At 42.3% G+C, this 21,968-nt stretch overlaps 1 protein-coding gene across 1 annotated transcript in view; it reads left to right on the forward strand.

Moving 5' to 3' along the window:
• Positions 1-319: 319 nt before the first annotated feature.
• The window catches only part of LOC308074166 (uncharacterized protein), a gene marked incomplete at its 5' end in the record, with an annotated part of 42,697 nt that continues 21,048 nt past the window's right edge, over positions 320-21,968 (forward strand). The window contains 2 exons of the mRNA XM_080413498.1: positions 320-385; positions 2,184-2,346. Of these exons, the coding sequence (XP_080269624.1) occupies positions 320-385; positions 2,184-2,346 (229 nt within the window). The remainder of the gene's footprint in view (positions 386-2,183; positions 2,347-21,968) is intronic.

Raw genomic sequence — 21,968 nt, forward strand, 5'->3', positions numbered from 1 at the left:
AATAACAGGAAAACAAATGATTTATACCATGTTTTTGATAAAATACAAATGTTGTAATATTACAACTGCGGGTCTTGGAGGGTTAAGCACTTTAGCCTCATTTTATACCTAGGCTATTTTTCAAACATTTTAGTACTTTTACTTTTGGTACTTTAAGTACATTTTGATACCAATACTTTCGTACATTTACTCAAGTAAATTTTAAATTCCGGACTTTTACTTGTAACAGAGTACTTCTACGTTGCAGGATTGATACTTTTACTTAAGTAAAACATTTGAGTACTTTTTTCAACACTGCCTGGAACAGAGAACAGCGGACATGAAAGAGCATCACGACCGCAGCTGCCCGCAGAGAACTACCCCCACTCTGCCCCGGACAGCATGTGTCTGTGATGAACAAAGACAGGGGAACATGTCGTCCAGCCATCGTTGTACAAAAGTGCAATGAGCCAAGGAGCTATGTTGTGCAAACACCAAATAAATGGCAACCAGGTCAGCCGGTGCAGGAGCCACCTGTGTGAGTCATACGACCCACAGACGCAGAGAAAACAGACCCACTTTGCTGTGCCACAGCTTCCAGATGACACTCACGAGGGTCGCCGTGACCCGCCGGAGACACCTACAATGATACCCTGTGACAAATAAGGTGCCCAACAGCCCAGGACCAAGACACACAAGATGTGGGAGGGCTATAAACAGACCAGGTCACTATAAATACTTTTTGCTGAAAGACTGTGTGGGGCACTACAGCTAAACAGGGGGGATGTAGTGATATGCAGTAGGAACTATAAGTTGCTTCCGGACCTATTACTTGGTTGCACCTGTTGGTTTATTTGCCGGCTCTGCCTACACTCTACCTCAGTAAAGTTCAGTCCAGTTTATAAACGATTGTATTCATTGTCTCAATAGTACTTCAAAAAGGTGAGTCTTCTGTTTACGGCGGAAGATTGGGAGTGAGTCTTCAGTTCTAAACAAGGGAAATTCCACGCTCAACGCAAAATGCTTCATCATCAGAGTATAACATGGTCTTAGCACTAAACAAGGGAAAGTCCACTCTCAACTCAAAATTCTTCATCATCAGAGTATAACATGGGAACTAAACAAGGGAAATTCCACGGTCAATGCAAAATGCTTCATCATCAGAGTATAACATGGTCTTAGCACTAAACAAGGGAAAGTCCACTCTCAACTCAAAATTCTTCATCATCAGAGTATAACATGGGAACTAAACAAGGGAAATTCCACGCTCAATGCAAAATGCTTCATCATCAGAATATAACATGGGTACTAAACAAGGGATATTCCACACTCAACGCAAAAAGCTTCATCATCAGAGTGTAACATGGTCTTAGCACTAAACAAGGGAAAGTCCACTCTCAACTCAAAATGCTTCATCATCAGAGTATAACATGCACAAACACAGCAGTCCACAGCGCTCACTATGCAACCGTTTTAATAACACACAGCAGCAGAATGAAAAACACATTTCTGAGACACATGTGGTTGTGAACTGTGAAGTGTGGTTTAGAGTTTAGTCCATCATGCAAGTTACGCCCAAAAGTGTGACTACAGTAAGTTCTGTTGACAGTACAGCGGACCCCATCATAAAACGGGGACCTCTATGGAGGCCTCCTGCGGGTCACGGACAAGGTCATAGAGAGAGATGGGTTAGAAATTATCATAAAGAAAAAGAATAGAACCCAAACACTCATATGCATACAATTTATTCAACAACGTTTTCGTTCCTTACTGTTTTAACTCCACTCTTTGTGGAACATAAGAGGTCAGCTGACTTCTCGTTCCAGTTCTTGTGAGGACAAGTGTGTTTGTCACTTCCTCAATTCTCACACACATTTTGTGGTAAAAAAAGAGCCTATTGGTTGTTCTGCAGTGTTTGCGTTTTTGTGCCTCATGAATATGCATGCATGTACGTCTACAATATAAGCGTGGCCAAAACTACCGACTAGAACAGACAGCAGTTCAGAGCCGCTTCTGCAACATTGAAGACCAGTGGGACGACACAGATATTGGACAAAGTGAGTAAGATAAGATTTAAACATAGAGTAGACAAATATGAGTATAGTATTGTAATAATTTATAATAATGCAAAATATATGTACGTAAAAAATAAAAAAAAACTTGGGCTAATTAATTTGTGTTGAATTTTTGTGTTGTTCCTTCAGATGTCTAAGGACATTTCTGGCAAGCCAGCCAGAAAGAAGAGAGTGAGGGACGATGAACGGGTCACGGAGGTGAATGAAGAGGAGGATGAGGGTGCTGACTACGTTAATGAAAGACCACGCCGTCGCAGACGCTCCAGCTCCCAGGAGACTCCACGAGATCTAGGTACACAGTAAAATACTTGCTCTCTCTGCTCACTACATTACTGATTACATGATACCTTCATCAATGTACAGGGAGGTGTGTACTGATTACATCAGTGGTTCTCAAAGCTTTTCATGTCAAAGACCCCCAAATTAATATGCATTTGGTTGTGGATCCCCATCTGAGAATATTGTGGGCCAGGGAATAGGGAATCAGCTCACTGCCATCACTCCTAACTTAACATAGAGGTTTCAAAAGTTTGACAAATTATTTGCAAGACTGCAAACTTGTTTTGAATCTTTGAAAAAAAGTTTTTAATCTATGAGAAAAAGTTGTAATCTCTGAAAAAAGTTTTGAATCTTTAAAAAAAAGTTTTGCCGAAAGTGTTTTTCAAATCTCTCTTTAAGTTGATGACCAGTGGTGGTGGAAGTACTCAGATATTTTACTCAAGTAAAAGTAGCAATACCACAATATAAAAATACTCTGTTACAAGTAAAAGGCCTGTGTAAAGTATTGGCATCAAAATATACTTAAAGTACCAAAAGTAAAAGTACTAAAATGTTTGAAAATAGCAGATACAAGCTCTACAAGCAAGATCGGCTATTTTCGAATAGCCTAGGTATAAAATAGGGCTAAAGTGGTTAATGTATGTTTTATAATGTAATAAGTTATATCTGTAAAGTAACTAGAACTTAAGTTTTTAAATAATTGTAGTGGAGTAAAAGTACAATATTTGCCTCTGATATGTAGTGGAGTAAAAGTAAAAGTACTGAACATTGGAAATACTCCAGTAAAATAAATGCACATAAAAAATCAATTAAAACAAAAGTACAGTACTTGAGTAAATGTACTTAGTTACTTTACACCAGCCGTCATCATTGCGTCTTGTCTTTTACCGCTTTGCTGCTCTTGCCTCATCGGCCACGGCCTCCGGTGTCAACTGCTGACTGGGTGTAACATTTGTTCTCTTAAGAACCATATTTATTTCACTCTCATAGCTCCTCACATCTGCTAACAGGTAAAAAGAACACTTTTGTTTGTTTACCCCACAAAGGAGTAAACTGCTTTGCGATTGGCTGTCACAGAGGAAAGGGAGCTTGCTCGGGGGAGGATTACGAGCCAAAAGCCAGCACTCTCTGAGCGCCTGCCTTGTTTAGTCCATGAGCCAGAGCCCCAAAATTGAGCAATGATTATCGAAAGAGTGGGCAAAACCAAACCTATATTAAATTGTTCATAGGGTCAATACGAGTAAATAAATATATGATAACCTTTCCACAGGAGCAGCTTTTTCATGGTTATCACACATTTTGTTATTTTCCCCATACGTACAAGACGGTCAAAAAATAAAATAAAATAAAAAAGAGTTATCATAATGAAACTTCCTGAGTTGATTACTTATATATTTAACTTATTATATTTAAATATACAATTTCAGAAAACTTGTAATACGATAAATCATTGTCTTCATGTAAGTAATCAACTCAGGAAGTTTCATTATGATAACTCCTTTTTAAATTTTGTCATTTTTTCACCTGTCTTGTACGTATGGGGAAAATAACAAAATGTGTGATAACTATGAAAAAGCTGCTCCTGTGGAGAGGTTATCATATATTTATTTACTCGTATTGACCCTATGAACAATTTAATATAGGTATGGTTTTGCCCACTCTTTCGATAATGAAATCTTGTCTGGCTCATGGACTAGTTGAAGTAATAAAAACAAGTGCTCCTCCAAGCAACTCCATATATGGGGAAACATAATAAGCACATTTGCCATTTATTCTCCCCAAGATATGTTGCAAGGAAAACTTGAGATAATAGCCGTTTTGGTTAGAACTGACTGAAAATAACTTTGTACTTCACGTTTAAAATTAAATTAATTATTATTGTTTTATTTTTAAATGTACAAATAAATTCCAAATATTATAACATTTTCGCGGCACCCCTGGACTGCCGTCGGAGCACTCCAGGGTGCCCCGTCACCCACTTTGAGAACCCCTATATATATATATATATATATATATATATATATATATATATATATATATATATATATATATATATATATATATATATATATATGTCATTTGCATACAAGTGGCATTACTGTAAATAGATGGTGTATGAAATGAAAGCCTGCTAGGTACTTATAACGCGGTGTTAATAAAGTGACCACCATGGACGGAGCTCTCTCTCTTTGATCCTTGCCCTGCCCTGCAGGAGTTAACGAGTATAGAGTTTTTCCTCCCGTTTTTCCTCTCGTTCAAATCGATCAAACAATAATAAGGATGTCTATCTATCATCCTGACATGTGTGTGAAGGATATAACATGTAAGCAAGCTGTGGCACTTACATGAAATGCTACCATAGTGTGTTAACTTGCTTTGCTTACATTGCAACATGTCTGCAAGTTGAATTGTTTTATTGGCTTAAGTAACTACTTTACAGATGGATTGCCATTTTTATTCAGTGTTCATTATTTTAATAGGATGTATTTGCAATGTATTAGCCATACTGGTGACAGTAGATGTATAGTGCTGTCTGTTGACAATGTGTTGATCTGTGAGCCCAGCCCACCTACTATTTACATATTAACTGCCCCATCATCTGTAGCCTATGCTCGCACAACACCGGCAATTGGTCTATTGAGAAGGAGCCATTGCAGAGAGAGAGAGAGAGTCATTATTGAGTGACCATCAGTTTATATTGAGGGACCGTCACAATAACAGATGGACTTTATTTGGACCACCCGATCAAAGTTGGACATAATATGAGAATAGAATAGAATACAGGATAGGTGGGCACTAGGGACATCTGGGCACCTTGATGTAAACATTGATATTTTGTTTAAAAAATGGTATACATGATGTGAACATGCATGGTACATCATTATCAGATTTAGTTTAATCATTCTACTTCTTGTTGATGCCCCAAAATGACTGGATATACAGGTTTTGTAGCAATTTGTAACAATTGTAGAAAATGTAGACCTTAATAGTTCACCCAAAAAAGTACTTATTTTCTATCAATCACACACCCCATGAAGCCTTGAATTCATGGAGATTTTTTTAGTTTTTGACAATATTTTGATGACTGTGACAAAAACAAAAAAAGTCTCCATGAATTGAAGGCTTCATGGGGTATGTAATTGATAGAAAATAAGTCATTTTTTATCTTGCCACATTAATTGACGAGCACACTCATGGAGTGTACACGGGTGTATGGGGCCAGTCTCCAAGCAGACACATGGCCCAACTAACTCCACACTTTCCACAAAAAATACTCAATATTCTGCCTGTGTTCTGCCCTGGCAATTGCGTTCTTAGCAAGGCTTAGACAGACAGATAACAAAATGAAGTTCCATTCCATATTTTCCTCAGAATATGATCTTTACTGGGAGGTTCTTCATAATTTTGTAAAACTGAAAACATAGACAGAAAAAATGTATTTTACCAAACAGCTAAGGCATAGCATTCTTTTTTAAACATTTTAACATGTAACAATGAAATATAGCTTTAGTTACAAGTAGCTTTTTAACCATTTGAAAAGTGTATCCATTTCAAGTATTTTAGCTATTAGTGTGTTTTTAACATTTTACAGTAGGCAGGTAAGAATGAACTGTATTTTTTAACAGCTCACCAAGTATGTATAAGCCCAACACTGTTCTACACCATAAAGTTGCATGTATTCAGAAACCATAACATTACAGGGGAAATACAGCACATAGTATTTTAGAAGCTTAACTAACTAGCATGTGGCAACATGGAAAACAACAGACAATCCTTTCAATAAAGTCAATATCAAACAAATGTCCTACACTCTAAAATAATCCACATTGTCATTTATGGCACTGTTAACACTCACGGATAAATCTACTCCAAGGTTTGGACGTGGAAAAACAACTGGAATAGCACTGCTTGCATTCATGTAGCTCAAGACGTAATGGAGAATAAACAGGAAGTACAACGTAATACAGACGTCTCTAGTGCAGTACCAAACCCCGTCAATAGATGGCGGTCACTAATCACTCACTGTAGTTAGAACGTCAATGTAAAGGCATGTATTCAACAATGCTTGTCATAAGAATGCACGCAGAAAGATTATTACAACAAAACACTATAATAATTCAAACATAAGACTACATATTTTGACCCCTTTTCTTTCTTTCTTTTTTGGAGACAGAACACTCCTCGCCTGGTATAATTAATATTATACTACTATTTATCATTCACCCCTCTGTAGTAGATAATAGCAAAATGACATCATTAATAGGCCTAAGGTACTCTTTGGCAGTCCCTTGCTTAATGGTTTTCACTATGACCTTACGAATTCTGTTGTCAGAGCTTGGCATAGTCTTTACCACGAGCCCAACTGGCCACTCGTTTCGTGGTGCCTGACTGTCCTTCAGCAAAACAACTTCACCTTCTTGAAGGTTGGGTCTCTCCTCAGTCCATTTCCTCCTTGGCTGCAGCGTTGCTAAGTATTCCTGTCTCCACCTTTTCCAGAATGAGTCCGCCAGACTCTGGACCTGTCGCCACTGGTTTCTGCAGAGGTAATCCATCTGGAAGTCTCCTGGTGGAGCTGGGGTTGCTCTGCTTTTCTGAGTTAACAACATCGCAGGAGAGATAATTTCAGGCATTTCAGCATCAGTTGAGACGGGAACTAGGGGTCTGGCATTCATGATAGCCATGACTTCTGTCAGAAGAGTGGTTAGGACCTCATGTGTGTGGCGTGTTGCACTGTTCTTCAGGAGGAGAGAATCAAGGATGCGGCGAGCAACGCCAATCATTCTCTCCCATGCCCCTCCCATGTGGGATGAATGGGGAGCATTAAATGCCCACGTGCAGCCCTGATCATGCAAGTAGCCTTTAAGCTCTGTGTCATCTGTGTTGATCTGTAGCTCCCTGCAAGCTCCGATAAAGTTAGTGCCTCTGTCAGAACGAAGGAGTTTGACTGGCCCTCGCACTGATAAAAAGCGTCTCAAAGCATTAACAAAGCTTGATGTGGACATGGACTCTATCACTTCCAGATGGACAGCTCTGGTGCTTAAACAACTGAACATGACAGCCCATCGCTTGCTTTCAGCACTATTCCCTCTCGTTCGGCGTGATACGACATGCCATGGGCCAAAGACATCAAGGCCTACATGAGTGAATGGAGGATCCATGGCAACCCTGTCTGCAGGTAGGTCTGACATTTTTTGGTCCTTAAACTTTCCTCTCAACCTCCTACATGTGACACATGTGAAGATTATGCGGGAAACAAGCCTTTTTCCTCCGACAATCCAAAGCCCTGCAGAGCGTAGCGCACCCTCGGTCAAATGTCGGCCTTGATGAGCTACTTGGTCATGGTAGTGACGGACAAGGAGAGTGGCCACATGGAGGCAGGCCGGTATTAAGAGGGGATGCTTCTCCTGGTCTGAGAGTTCAGCTGAGCGAATTCGACCACCAACTCTCAACAGTCCCTCCTGGTCAATGAAAGGGTCTAATTTCCTCAAAGGGCTTTGCTGTGACACCTTCCCATTCTGAGCCAGAGACTTGAACTCTTCGGCATAGTTTTCTTGCTGAACAGCTCTGAATATAGATGTCTTGGCCTGTGAGCGTTCCGTGCTACAAGGTTCCTTACAGCAATGCCAGCCTTTGCATTGGCCTGTGTGTGACTTTTTAGAGAAAGACCTTGCTATGTGAGTAAGTTTTGTCATACCTCTCACAAGGGATTTCCAGCTTGAGAACCGCTGAAATCTGTCTGACATAAGCAGCCGCTCTGTGGTCTTGGTTGTGAGTGTGGTCACCTGAGGTCGAATCTCAACATCTAAACCTGGCTCCACAAGCTTAAATTGTTCCGGTCTTTCCAATTTTTGTTCATCAGGCTGCCGCAGGAATGTCGGGCCAGAGAACCAGTTGGTGAATGGCAAGTGAGCTGCTGTTATTAGTCTGGTGCCATGATCTGCAGGGTTCTGCTCGGAACTGACATAATGCCACTGGTCTGGTTTGGTGGATTTCCGTATCTTTCCCACCCTGTTGGCAACATACATGTAAAACCTCCTTGAGGTATTATTGATGTAGCCGAGCACTATGCGGCTGTCAGTGTAGAAGGTGACTGCATGTATTTCCATGTCAATTTCTTCTATTATCAGATCTGCCAGCTCAACGGCCAAGACAGAAGCGCACAGTTCCAGGCGTGGAACGGTGTGAGCAGGATATGGAGCCAGCTTAGATTTTCCCATTACAAAACCCACATGGTACTGTCCGTTAGCATCTGTGACTCGAAGGTAAGCTACTGCAGCTATTGCCCTTATAGATGCATCTGAAAATATGCACAACTCCCTCTGCTGTGCATGAGACATCGAGACCGGCACGTAGGACCTGGAAACCTGCAGCTGTTCGAGCTCAGTTAAGGAATCAGTCCATGCCTTCCACTGTGCCTCTTTGTCTGCTGGGAGAGGTGAGTCCCAATCATGTTGTTCAGAAGAGAGTTCTCGTACAATGGCCTTGCCCTGTATGGTGATGGGAGAGGCAAACCCAAGGGGGTCATACAGACTATTAACTGTAGAGAGTGTTCCCCTTCTTGTGAATGGCTTGATGTCTTGTGACACTTGGAATGTAAAACAGTCATTAGCCAGGTTCCAACTCACCCCTAGGCTCCGCTGGAGAGGCAAAGGGTCAGCATCCAAATCCAAATCCTTCAGCTCTTTAGCCCTGTCTGCTTGGGGAAATGCCTCCATGACAGTGGAACTGTTAGAGGCTATTTTGTGGAGATTCAAATTTGACTCGGCTAGCATTTCCCTTGTGCGTCTCAGAAGATCAATTGCTTTGCTTTCGGTGGACAGAGAGGTGAGTCCATCATCGACATAAAAGTTCTTAGTGACAAACTCTTTTGCATCTGAGCCGTGCTCAGTTTCACCAAGCTCTGCTGCTCGTCTCAGTCCGTAAGTGGCAACTGCAGGTGAGGGGCTGTTACCAAAAACATGTACTGTCATCCTGTAGTCGATTATTTCCTTTTTCGGATCATTGTCCTTGTGCCATAGGAATCTGAGGAAATTGCGGTGGTCCTCTCTGACCTTGAAGCAGTAGTAGAACATTTGTTCCACATCTGCTGTAATTGCTACTAGGTCCTTCCGAAAACGTAGCAAAACACCTATGAGTGTGTTGTTCAGGTTAGGACCAGTGAGGAGAATGTCATTAAGCGAAACACCACTGTATTGGGCACTTGAATCAAATACCACCCTGATTTTCCCAGGTTTCTGTGGGTGGTACACACCAAAAAGCGGCAAATACCAACACTCCTCACCTTGCTGTAATGGTGGAGCTGGTTCTGCTTGACGATTCTCAAAGACCTTTTGCATGAATTCAAAGAAGTGGTCTCTCATATCTGGCTTCTTCTGGAGTGTGCGCTGCAGAGATGAGAGTCTTTGGGCTGCCTGCACCCTATTATTTGGGAGTGGGTTGCGGGGTGAGCAAAATGGCAATGGCGCCACCCAGTGATTTTCCTCATCCATATACACTCCTTCGTCCATGAGTTCTAGAAAGATGTTGTCCTCTATAGATGGGGCAAGTTTGTCGTCACTAGCTGTACTTTGGAATATATTTCTTCCCAGGCTGTCCGGATCAGTACTGAAGACTCTTGAGCTCTCTGTGTGACTGGCGACAGGAACATACTGCTGTGATGGAGCACTGAAGTGCTCTTTAACGTGAACACTGTTAGTGCATGGAGTGAGGAATGAGGCACGGCCATTGGGAAGCACACTGGTCTTGTAGACATTAACGTCAGTTGGCTGGTGGGCTCCGTTGAGACAAATCTCTCCAACAATCACCCAGCCTAAGTCTAGGCGCTGGGCATATGGTGTATTGTGAGGCCCATTACACTGATCTCGCACCTTGTGCACACTAAGGATATCCCTTCCAAGGAGGAGCAGGATTGGAGCACTGGGATCTGCAGGCGGGATCTTGTTGGCCACTGGAGCAATATGAGGATAGTATTGTGTAATCTCTGGTGTGGGGATTTCAGATCGATCATCTGGCATTGTGTTACACTCTATTAGAGGGGGAAGTGTTACTCTTGTTGTCCCATCAAGTGATTCAACTATGAAGTTGCTTGCCTTTCTCCCAGCTGTCTCTACTATGCCGGAGCATGTCCTCAGAGTGTAGGGAGATTGGTTGCCACTAATGCTAAACAGATCAAAGAACTGTGACTTTGCTAGGGACCGGTTGCTTTGGTCGTCAAGCACTGCATAAACTCTCTCTGCCTTATCTGGATGGTTGGAAGGATAAACCCTCACGAGGCAGATTTTAGAACATGATCTGGGCCAGGGATCATTGCCACATATTTCTGTGCATTTGGTTGTGATGTCAGGGGATGGTGACAGGTTTTCTGACTCCTCGCCGTGATTTTGCTCGGTGACTGGAGTTTCATCTGACCATGGGGCAGGTCCTGGGTGCATTGCAGCAGTATGAGTAGTACTATAACACTCCCTGCATTTAACAGCGACTTTACAGTCCTTTGCGATGTGTCTGTTTGATCCACAGCAGCGGAAGCAGATGTAGTTTTGTTTCAGGTAGGCCTTCCTGTCATCTATGTGTTTGTCTCTGAATGTACGACACTTTGCCAGGGGGTGCGGCTTGTTGTGGATGGGGCATTGTTTATCTGGTTCTGGCATGTCAGGCTGTGCTGGAGTAGAGGTTTCCACCTCTGTTCTTCTTACGGAGATGGTTTCCCGGTTACGTGAGTGAACGGCCCTTTCTGTTCTCGTAAAACTCATGCTGCTGGAGGAGTTGAATGCAAAACTTGGGTCGTTTCTCATTTTTGCTTGTGTGCAGACAAACGTCACAAAGAAGCTGAAGGGTGGGAATGACACACGGTTAACTGCCTTGTACTGGGAGCCTTGTGTGAGCCACCTTTCCTGCAGGCTATGTGGGAGCTTTTCAACAATGGGTTTAATCCCACGTGCCGTGTCCAGGTATGCCAGACCACTTAAAAACCCACCTGACTTTGCTGATTCCACTTCCATGAGTAAATCTCCCAACTCTCTTAGCTTATGAGCGTCTTTGTTGGAGATGTGGGGAAAGTCTTCCAGACCTTTTAAAAGAGCATCCTCAATAACTTCAGGGCTTCCATAGGAATCTTCTAGGCGCTGCCATATCATGTTCACACCTGCTGCTTGGTTGTGGATGTGAACTGACCTGATGCGTTTTGCCTGTGCAGATGATTCTGGGCCAAGCCATTTTGTGAGTAGGTTGAGTTCTTCACTGGCTGTCAGGTCGAGGTCCCTGGTGATATTTCTGAAAGATGTTTTCCATGACCAGTAATTCTCTGGGCGGTCGTCGAATTTTGACAGCCCAGAACTCACCATCTCTTTACGGACCAAGTATCTGGCTAAGTCAGATGTTTGCGATGCCCCAGGAGCACGATAGCTATCGTAGCGATTCCCTGGGTTACTCAGGTGGTCTGATGTCTCATCCTTGATGTACAGCTTTCCCATGGTATTAATTGTGTTGTGAAGAGGGGCGTGGCTTGAGCCTTGATGGGTGTTTCCTGGATCTGTAGATCGCGGCTCGTGCATGCGAAGTTCTGTGAATTGCTGCTGTTGGCTGGTGCTTTGATGGGTGTGGCATGGAGCGTTAGATGGTGGCTCCTGTGTGTGCGGTTCTGCAAATTGATGCTGATCATGCTTATAGTGAGAATGATTTTCCACATAATCACTGGTGCGTTGAGCTCTATTTTCAGTGAGCCTCATTGTCTGTGCCAACTCATCGTCATATTCTTCTCCCTGTGCAGCTGCTGCTTCATATATTGCTGCCTCTGTAGATGCCGCTGCAGCCTCCTGCTGTAGATTTAACAAATAGAGGTCGGCCGATATCCGGGCTTGGTCGGCCAATAGGTTGGCCGATATCCGGGCTTGGTCGGCCAATAGGTTGGCCGATATCCGGGCTTGGTCGGACGATATCCGGGCTTGGTCGGCCGATATCCGGGCTTGCTCTTTCATCATGGCGGCTGCTTCTGTTCCATAGGAGGCTTTTACTTTGGCTGACTCTGCTTTGGCCCTCGCTCTTACAGCAGCGCTACAGACAGAGGATGAACTTGATTTTGCAGAGGACCTGCCTGATTTGGCTGAGGACCTAATGCTGCCAGTCTCTATTTGGTCCTTCTGAACCCTGCCATTATGATTTTCCATCTTCTTAGTTGAAGGTATGATGCAGTGTGCCAATGCCAGTATTGTCTTTCACTGTCTTCACCCGTTGTGTAAATATCCTTTTACTGTTCTGCCCTGGCAATTGCGTTCTTAGCAAGGCTTAGACAGACAGATAACAAAATGAAGTTCCATTCCATATTTTCCTCAGAATATGATCTTTACTGGGAGGTTCTTCATAATTTTGTAAAACTGAAAACATAGACAGAAAAAATGTATTTTACCAAACAGCTAAGGCATAGCATTCTTTTTTAAACATTTTAACATGTAACAATGAAATATAGCTTTAGTTACAAGTAGCTTTTTAACCATTTGAAAAGTGTATCCATTTCAAGTATTTTAGCTATTAGTGTGTTTTTAACATTTTACAGTAGGCAGGTAAGAATGAACTGTATTTTTTAACAGCTCACCAAGTATGTATAAGCCCAACACTGTTCTACACCATAAAGTTGCATGTATTCAGAAACCATAACATTACAGGGGAAATACAGCACATAGTATTTTAGAAGCTTAACTAACTAGCATGTGGCAACATGGAAAACAACAGACAATCCTTTCAATAAAGTCAATATCAAACAAATGTCCTACACTCTAAAATAATCCACATTGTCATTTATGGCACTGTTAACACTCACGGATAAATCTACTCCAAGGTTTGGACGTGGAAAAACAACTGGAATAGCACTGCTTGCATTCATGTAGCTCAAGACGTAATGGAGAATAAACAGGAAGTAAAACGTAATACAGACGTCTCTAGTGCAGTACCAAACCCTGTCAATAGATGGCGGTCACTAATCACTCACTGTAGTTAGAACGTCAATGTAAAGGCATGTATTCAACAATGCTTGTCATAAGAATGCACGCAGAAAGATTATTACAACAAAACACTATAATAATTCAAACATAAGACTACATATTTTGACCCCTTTTCTTTCTTTCTTTTTTGGAGACAGAACAGCCTGTAACAACAGCTGCTTCCCATAATGTTACTGTACTTGCACGCTGTACAATTAATATGCAACGTATTATGTCCCAATACTTCCGCGGGTAGTGCAACGTAAAAATTGTCTCGTCTTTTGGACAACACATCTACAAGCTAACAGCGCCTCGCGCATCGAGGTGTTGTTGTCTTGCAGATCTACTGCAAGTAGCCCCTCCCCCTGCAGAGCACACAGCACAGAGAACGACACAGGGACATGGAGAGAGGGAGGAGGGAGAGAAACCAAACTTATCGGTCAGAGTCGCGAGTGAGGACGAGAAAGACAGACACAGACAGACAGACATAGAAGGGGAGAGAGAGGGGGGAGACAGGACACAAGACTTTACTACACACAACTTTGTGCGCAGCCATGTGACCACGCAGGGCAGGGAGCAGAGCTGCCAACTCTCACCCTTTGAGAGTGAGAGTCACGCAATTTAACCTCTTCTCACGCCTCACGCCACACTTGCCATTTCTCACGCTTTTTCCCCCCTCTCACAGCAAAAAAAAAAAAAAAAGAGCAAACGGGTGGAAAACGGAAGCCTCGTCCTAAAACACACTGCCACCCTTTTTTCGCGGACCGTGGCCGCCGCATTAGACCGGGGGCGAGGGTGTTTTAGGACGACTTTTCCAGATTTGTGTAGGTGCGCTGCGCGATGGGATGGGCTGCAGCCACGGTTCACATGACGCTCGTCTGTCACTAATACAAACCAATCAGAGGCAGCTTAAGGCGGGTCATTGCGTCTCTCTAGCCAACGAGAAGGATTTAAGGAAGCACAACACTTTTGGTGGAGAAATTAAAAAAGTATACAAGGTGAAACGCCGACCGACGCAGCGCATCAAATAATGCCGTGACTGAATCTGAAGCGGGAGGTCAAACGGTAGGTAACTTAACCACCTCCTTTTTACAAACACATTATCTTTACAAATCATTTTATTTAATATTTTGATGAAATGGTGGGTCTGACTACATGAGACTTAAACGTTACACAGGCTGCTGGTGAGCAGCATACATGTTGCTGGTGGGTTTAACAACAAACCGTGACTAGCAGTGTTAGTCAAATCACTGGTTCTCAACCTGTGTGTCGGGACCCACAAGACCCAGGGGGGTCCCCACGTAACATTTTTGTTTGGGGGGGGGGGGGGGGGTCCCCAGATGACAGTAAAGTGACCATTTTTTTAAAAGACCTTTTTAATACCAAAACAAATAAGGAAGAAATGAAATATAAAATAGCATTTACTGCATGAAAATTAATCAACAAACAATACTATAGAAAATTGTAATTTGTGAAAATAGCTGATCTACAAGCTCACAACGCCATGCAAAGCGTTGTGAGCTTGTAGATCTGCTATTTTCACAATATTTAGGCTCTATGCACAATATTGGGAATGAATTGGGCCCCTTCCTTACTTCCTTCACAGGTGTTATCAATGATACTAATTAAGGCCCTGTTCCATTTAGTGTGGCATAGTGGTTGTCTTATTTTCAAGGACCCCCATAACTCTGAGAGTGTACAAAAGGAACCAAATGGACATGTAAGGGTCCATTTGGTTCCATGTGTACACTCTCAGAGTTACACACCCACCATAAGGGGCCATTTGGGAACCAAAATGAGTGTTTCTAGTGAGCCAACATGCACCCCGATCAGAATGGAACAGAGCCTTCATTAGTATCACTTGTGAAGGAAGCAAGAAGAGGCCCAAATTCTTTCCAATATGGCTGCTGTGCATGGAGCCTCCTGGGGGACCCCCTTGTCCCCCTTGTCAGGGTGGGGTTTTCTTTTTTGTGGGGGGGGGGGGGGGGTAGTGGCCTGAAGAGGTTGAGAACCACGGAGTTAAATCATCATGTATTTGTGTGTGTGTGAGCTTATGGATACTTACTATGAGCTAAGGGAATTTACAGCACTGTACCCGTGCCGTTTGCATTTCTGTCTAATGAAATATTCAATCAAGCAAACCGTAACATGTAGCTATTTGAGACTGGATCATTCATTCCTTAACTGTATACTGATTTCTGTCTGTTTGTTAGTTTGAAAGTCTGAACGATGTCACAGTCCGGTAAAAAGAAGCAGCAGCAGAGAGATCTGCTGTCATTCTGGGCAGCGAAGGGTCAACCACCCCCTGCCAAACTTGCCAGGCCAGAGGAGGCTTTGGATCTCTCAGTGACTGACAGAGTGGAGGAGGCTTTGGATCTCACAGTGACTGACAGAGTGGAGGAGGCTTTGGATCTCACAGTGACTGACAGAGTGGAGGAACATGAGAGTCCAGAGGGCACAGAGAATGAGAATGCAGAGGAGACAGAAGATGATGATATAGAGGAGATTGAGGCTCCAGAGGATGAGACTGCAGAGGAGACAGAAGATGATGATGTAGAGGAGATTGAGGACACAGAGGATGAGGATGTAGAAGAGATTGAGGCTCCAGAGGATGAGACAGAAGAGCCAGCAGAGGAAACTGTGGAGATAAATAATAATAAGGTAGCAACGGGGAAAAAGCCGAGGGCTAAGAGTGGAGCAGCCACCTACAGGTGCACTTTTAAAAGGGAGTGGACAGCAGAATGGCCATTCATCACTGTAGGCACCACCACCTCCTACTATTGGTGCTCTACATGCAGACATGAGAACAGCTGTGCCCATCAAGGAAAGGCAGATGTCATCAGGCATATAAAAAGCAAAGGGCATCATGCCAAAGTGCAGGCACTAAAGTCAACAACCACGATTGCACCTTATTATGCCCCAGTCTCTGTTGGTGGCATGACAGCACAAGAGGCCAAGGTATATATATATATATTCTGAACAGTGGCAGTAGCTGAATTGTACTTGTAGGTTATATCAGCATAAATATTAGTAAATGAAACAAACTGTCACAAATGCCTTGTCTGTTCATTTGGACTGTTTTTATTTATGTTTATTGTATGTAATTGTGTTTTTCGAGGGACCTTAAGTCCGCAATAAATCCATTTATTCAGTCCAAAAACACTTAATGTTTTATGGAATGTTTTTACATGATTTGCTCTTTGATTACCCCCTTTCTGTTGCAGACAAGGAGAGCTGAGGTAAAGGTGGCAGTGTCAATGGTCGAACACAATGTGCCATTTGCAGTAGCAGATCACTTCAGCCCATTGCTAAAAGAATGCTTCAAAGATTCCCCTACTGCACAGAACTACAAGTGCGCCCGCACAAAAACATCGTGCATAATAAATGAAGCAGTGGCCCCACACTTCAGAAAGGAACTGGTCATGAAGATGAGGACCAATCCTTTCACATTGATCACAGATGGATCAAATGATACAGGTCATTACATTTTCCACACTTTCTAGCCCCCATTTTTAGATATACACACACACACACACACACACACACACACACACACACACACACACACACACACACACACACACACACACACACACACACACACATATATTTTCAGTCTGATGTGTACCTTAATCGGACATATTATATGTACCATATCGTTGCAGGAAGAGAGAAGATGAACCCACTCACTGTGCGGGTATATGACAGTGACACCAGTAAAGTCATCCACAGGTTTCTGGATATGTGCCCCACCAGCGGGCAAAGCTGCGGCACAGCTGAAGTGATATATCAGAAGATGGACGAGGCCTTGCAAAAACACGCCATACCATGGAGAAACTGTGTGAGTCTGTCTGTTGATAATGCACCTGTCAATACAGGAGCAAGAAATTCCATTGCATCCAGAATTCTTAAAGAACATGGCAGCATCTACATCCATGGGTGCCCCTGTCACATCATCCACAACACTGCCAAACAGGCTGGCCTGGGCTTTTTGGAGGTGAGTTGAATCATGTATGATTTATATGATCTACCGTTATGCCTAATGTCAAGTCTAACTGGTTGTTTGTTATGCTGTGGTGTCATGAATCTATGACAAAAATGTCATGTGATTATAAATCATCATGTGTTGCAGGTGTGTGGATTTGATCCGGAGGATCTGACTGTGGATGTGGGATTATGGTTTAAAGGAAGCACCAATCGGAAGGGTTACCTGACAGGTATGTGCAGTCCAAATGAAATGCAGAAGAGTTAGATTAAATGAAATTGAAATTAAGATGTTCCATTCTTGTCATAGAATTCTGTGAACTCCATGGAAGCGAGTATTTGGAAATACTTATGCACATTTCCATTCGATGGTTGAGCCTCGAGAGGTGTTTGACTCGTATCCTGCAGCAGTATGAGCCATTGGTCAGCTACTTCAAGTCATCAAGTAGGCATCATATTTCAATGACTCAAATGAACGATTATTATAACAGACTGAAAAGTAAATGTATGTAGTATGCACAACCTGTGTTTTTTTTGTTTTCACAGATGACAAACAACCAAGGTTCAGGAGGCTGTTGGAAGCATTCTCTAACCCAATGACGGAGGTGTACCTGCTCTTCTATCAAGCAACGTTGCCAGTGTTCTCCACCTTCAACCTCCTCCTCCAGAGAGAGAAGTCCTCCATCTTCCTTCTACATGATGAGGTAAATTGGGAAGGTATTCTAGTAATACAGTATGCTAGTAATAATGTACTAAGTTTGTTCCTTTTTTCATTTGCACTCTACTGTAATTTGTAATGTAATTTTCTAAATCATTTCTGAAATACAAATTTGTAGATGCGGAGTTTCATCCGCAAGTTGCTCTCGAAGTTTCTGAAGCCTGCAGCACTGCAGCACCGGGAATTGCATGAAATCCTCTATAAGGACCCATCAAACCAACTGCCAGGTAATTCTCCAAGTTTCACATCAGCAGATGCACATACACTATCTACTCACTGATCTCACTCACATAATACTGTTTGTTAGAGGGCTGCTTGTGCAGACAAGGTATGAGGATAAGGTCATCTCATCTCATCACACACATAGGACCACAATGGAAACGAGTCCACAGGACTTTATATTATCCTTTTAGCCCAAATGTGTGACTGTACCTTGTGCTGTTTGCATTTCTGTCTAATAAAGTATTCAATCAATCACTGATGTGATGATGATACTTAAAGGGGTGCTTTCAAGTTAGCTATTGTGGTTGTTGATGATGGCTAAAGTGACTCATCACCGGTCTTATTCCCAGTCTCATACTGACATGTTGGGTTGGTGTTGGTGGAATGAGAACATATTGCATCAATCTTTCTCCAGAATCGCATACAGCACCTTAATGACCTCTGAAGTTGTTGTTTTATTGTGTCTCTCGTAGGAGAAAAGCTGGCGATCGGCTTCACTACTCGAGCAACACTCAACAGGCTCCTTGATGCAGGAGACATTACACCACAGCAAGTGAAGAGGTTCCAGCAGGCAGCAGTGGCGTTTCTGGTGAGGGCTGTGGAGTATGCCACGAAGAAACTCCCCATGAGAGAGCCCCTGCTACAACATGCCATGTTTCTGGATGTCCAGCAGAGGGTAGAGTGTGGCGTGGAAGACGCCTTGTACTTTGTCCACAGGTTAGTTGGGGTGTCAAGTACATTTATCTACAGTATAGTGCCAAATCATAACACAAGTTATCTCAATATGCTTAGTAAGTAGAGCAGGTTAAAGACCAGGCTGTTGTCACATTTTCTAAATGGATTGTAAAGTTTGATGACCACATCTGAAAAACAACCCCTGTTTCAGCTACATTACTTTACCAGATCAGTGCACATTGTGTTCTTTTTAGGTTTCCTGAACTTCTCCCTTACAACATACCTGAAGAGCGTGATGAACTGAGTGAGGAGTTTCTGGACTACCAGTCCATGGACATTGCCATGTCCGAAGACCCAGCCACGTTTGACATTGAGAGCTTTTGGGGGAGCATGGGATCAATGAAGAATAAGGTAAGAATTATTCTGCACCCTTTAAAATACCCATCGACGTAATCAACTTAATTCTATACAAAAATACTTGAGAGTAATTAGGCTTCCTATGTACATTTTCCAAAGGTGACCGGTAGGAGCAGATTTGGAAGGCTCTCTCGTATTGCCAAGTTGGTGTTGGTACTTCCACATTCAAATGCTGATGCTGAACGAGTGTTCTCTGTGGTGGGACTAAACAAAACCAAAACCCGAAACAGTTTGGCTCTTGAGGGAACTCTATCATCCATCATGACTGTGAAGATGGCAAACCTTGAGCCACAGTGTTTCAAATGGGAGCCCCCTGCCTCTGTCATCAAGGCATCAAAATCTGCCTCAAAAACCTACAACATGAGACATGTCATGTAAACCCTAACCTGCCTCAAAAACCTACAACATGAGACATGTCATGTAAACCCTAACACACAAACAAAGACGTGCACTTTATTGTTTTATAATATATATATTATTCTGGTTCTTTGTTACACGAAAAAAATGCACTAAAGGAAAAGGCTGCTATTGGTTCTTAGAAGGCTGCTATTGTTCTTTGAAGGCTGCTATGTTCTTTATATTGACATTTTATAAATAAACATATTTAATTTGTCAAATATTTTCTTGTTGGAATTGTTTTCTACTTGTGCTGGTCAGTTATTAACACTATATAAGCATGAGGGGGCCGACAGGGAGAGCAGCTGGCATGGGGGTGAAGACATCAGTCTTAATGTTAAATTCCTCTAAATCAGCGTTAAAAAGGGCCCTTTTTCAATTTGGGGCCCCCAAAAATTTGTTTCGCCGCCGGCCTTCGGCCGGCGGCCGAACGCATTAAGACAGTTGAGTCTCACTCCTAGACATTTCTGAAAGTTGGCAGCCCTGGCAGGGAGAGAGAGAGAGAGACGGAGGAGGAAAGTGACAGAGAGAGAGGGAGGGAGAGGGGGAGGGAGACGAGACGAAACTTTTCTCTCTCTATCGCTGTGTGTGTGTGTGTGTGTGTGTGTGTGTGTGTGTGTGTGTGTGTGTGTGTGTGTGTGTGTGTGTGTGCAGTGGTGAGCTGTGGATTTTTGAACTATGGGGGCTATATTTTATGACGTCACGTGCACGCGCGCGCCCGCACGTGCACGCGCGCGGGCATGTGCACATAGCCACTCAGCTCAGTGCTAGTTGAAATACTGTATTCAACATGTGATTATTAATGTATTTATATTTCTTATTATTTTGTTGCATTGTTAATTTGTTGTTTTTATTTTTGTTTCAATTAATTCATTATTTTATTTTCGTTTTAGTTTTATATAAAGTCCCTTTACATAGATTCACCCACACATAAGTACTTAAAATAATCAGTCAACTTGTCTTTACTTGAATTACTTTTTTTTAAAGACTTACATTGCTTTCAAAACAGTGGTTTTTAAAACAAGTAGAAAATATAAAAAATACCCTTTTGCTTCTCACCAAAACAAAGACGGTTTTATGGAGTTGAAAGCCTACTTTACTAAATGGGAACACTGTGAGCCCCCACCTCACGTCTAAAATACACTTTTTGGCCAGAAAATAAAATATTTCACTGGAATTAAAACCTGTTTTTGGTTACTCCACAGTGCCCTCTACAGATATGGTCAACATTTTTCTTCATCCCGTGTCCATTATTTCTTATCATTTAATTACATTACCAATAACATGTGTTTAATGTGTGTTCTTGAGATTGGACTGTTGGTTAGTCCGTTATTATTAAGACTAATGTCTACTGTTTTTCCCTTGGAGTTGGACTATCTATCTGGGGAAACTGTTTTAGTTTTTGTAATCTATTGCTCTGAAGTTTCTTTCAATTAGGCTGTTAGGAAATATCATGATAAACGAATTTGGTCGGGACTCTGTACTCACCAGTAGGCCTAATAGGCCTATTATAGTCATCCTGCCTTACACTTAAAATATGAGGTAATAAGAGGTATTTATTTGACTTTACTGGAGTATTTCCAAATTTCAATACTTTTACTCCAATACATCTCAGAGGCAAACATAGTACTTAACCACTTCAGCCCTATTTTACACATAGGCTATTTGAAAATAGCCGATCTACAAGCTCACAACGCATGGCGATGTGACGCGTTGTGAGCTTGTAGATCTGCTGTTTTCAAACATTTTAGTACTTTTACTTTTGGTACTTTAAGTATATTTTGATGCCAAGACAATTATTCTTTAACACATTCACTGCCAGAGGTGTTTCTAGAACAGGCTGCAGCCAGTGCCAGCCATTTTGACTCATCTTTGAGGACCCACAGAATATGTACACATGGAACACATGGAATATCTTTTTTAGTATTATTTAGAATATAATTTTAGTGAAAGACGCACTTTAGAGGCATACAATGATTTCAAAAGTCTTTGACATTTATTTTGTGCCTTCATTGACATCAGTCAAAACCTGCAAATTCCAAAGGGTGCCAGGTATTTCGCTTGAGAAACAAGCAACCAGTTCTATGAAAACAAAGTAAGATATGTGTACTACGACTATGTCGATCTAAAATTGACTAATATTCCATAGAGCAGTTTATTATGTAATATTATAAAACATTAGGAAAGTAGCCGATCTACAAGCTCAGAGGTTGTGAGCGAGCTTGTATATCAGCTATTTTCACGGCACGA

This window comes from Gymnoscopelus braueri, assembly GCF_963280865.1.
Source record: "Gymnoscopelus braueri genome assembly, chromosome: 19".
NCBI classification, from domain to species: Eukaryota; Metazoa; Chordata; class Actinopteri; order Myctophiformes; family Myctophidae; genus Gymnoscopelus; species Gymnoscopelus braueri.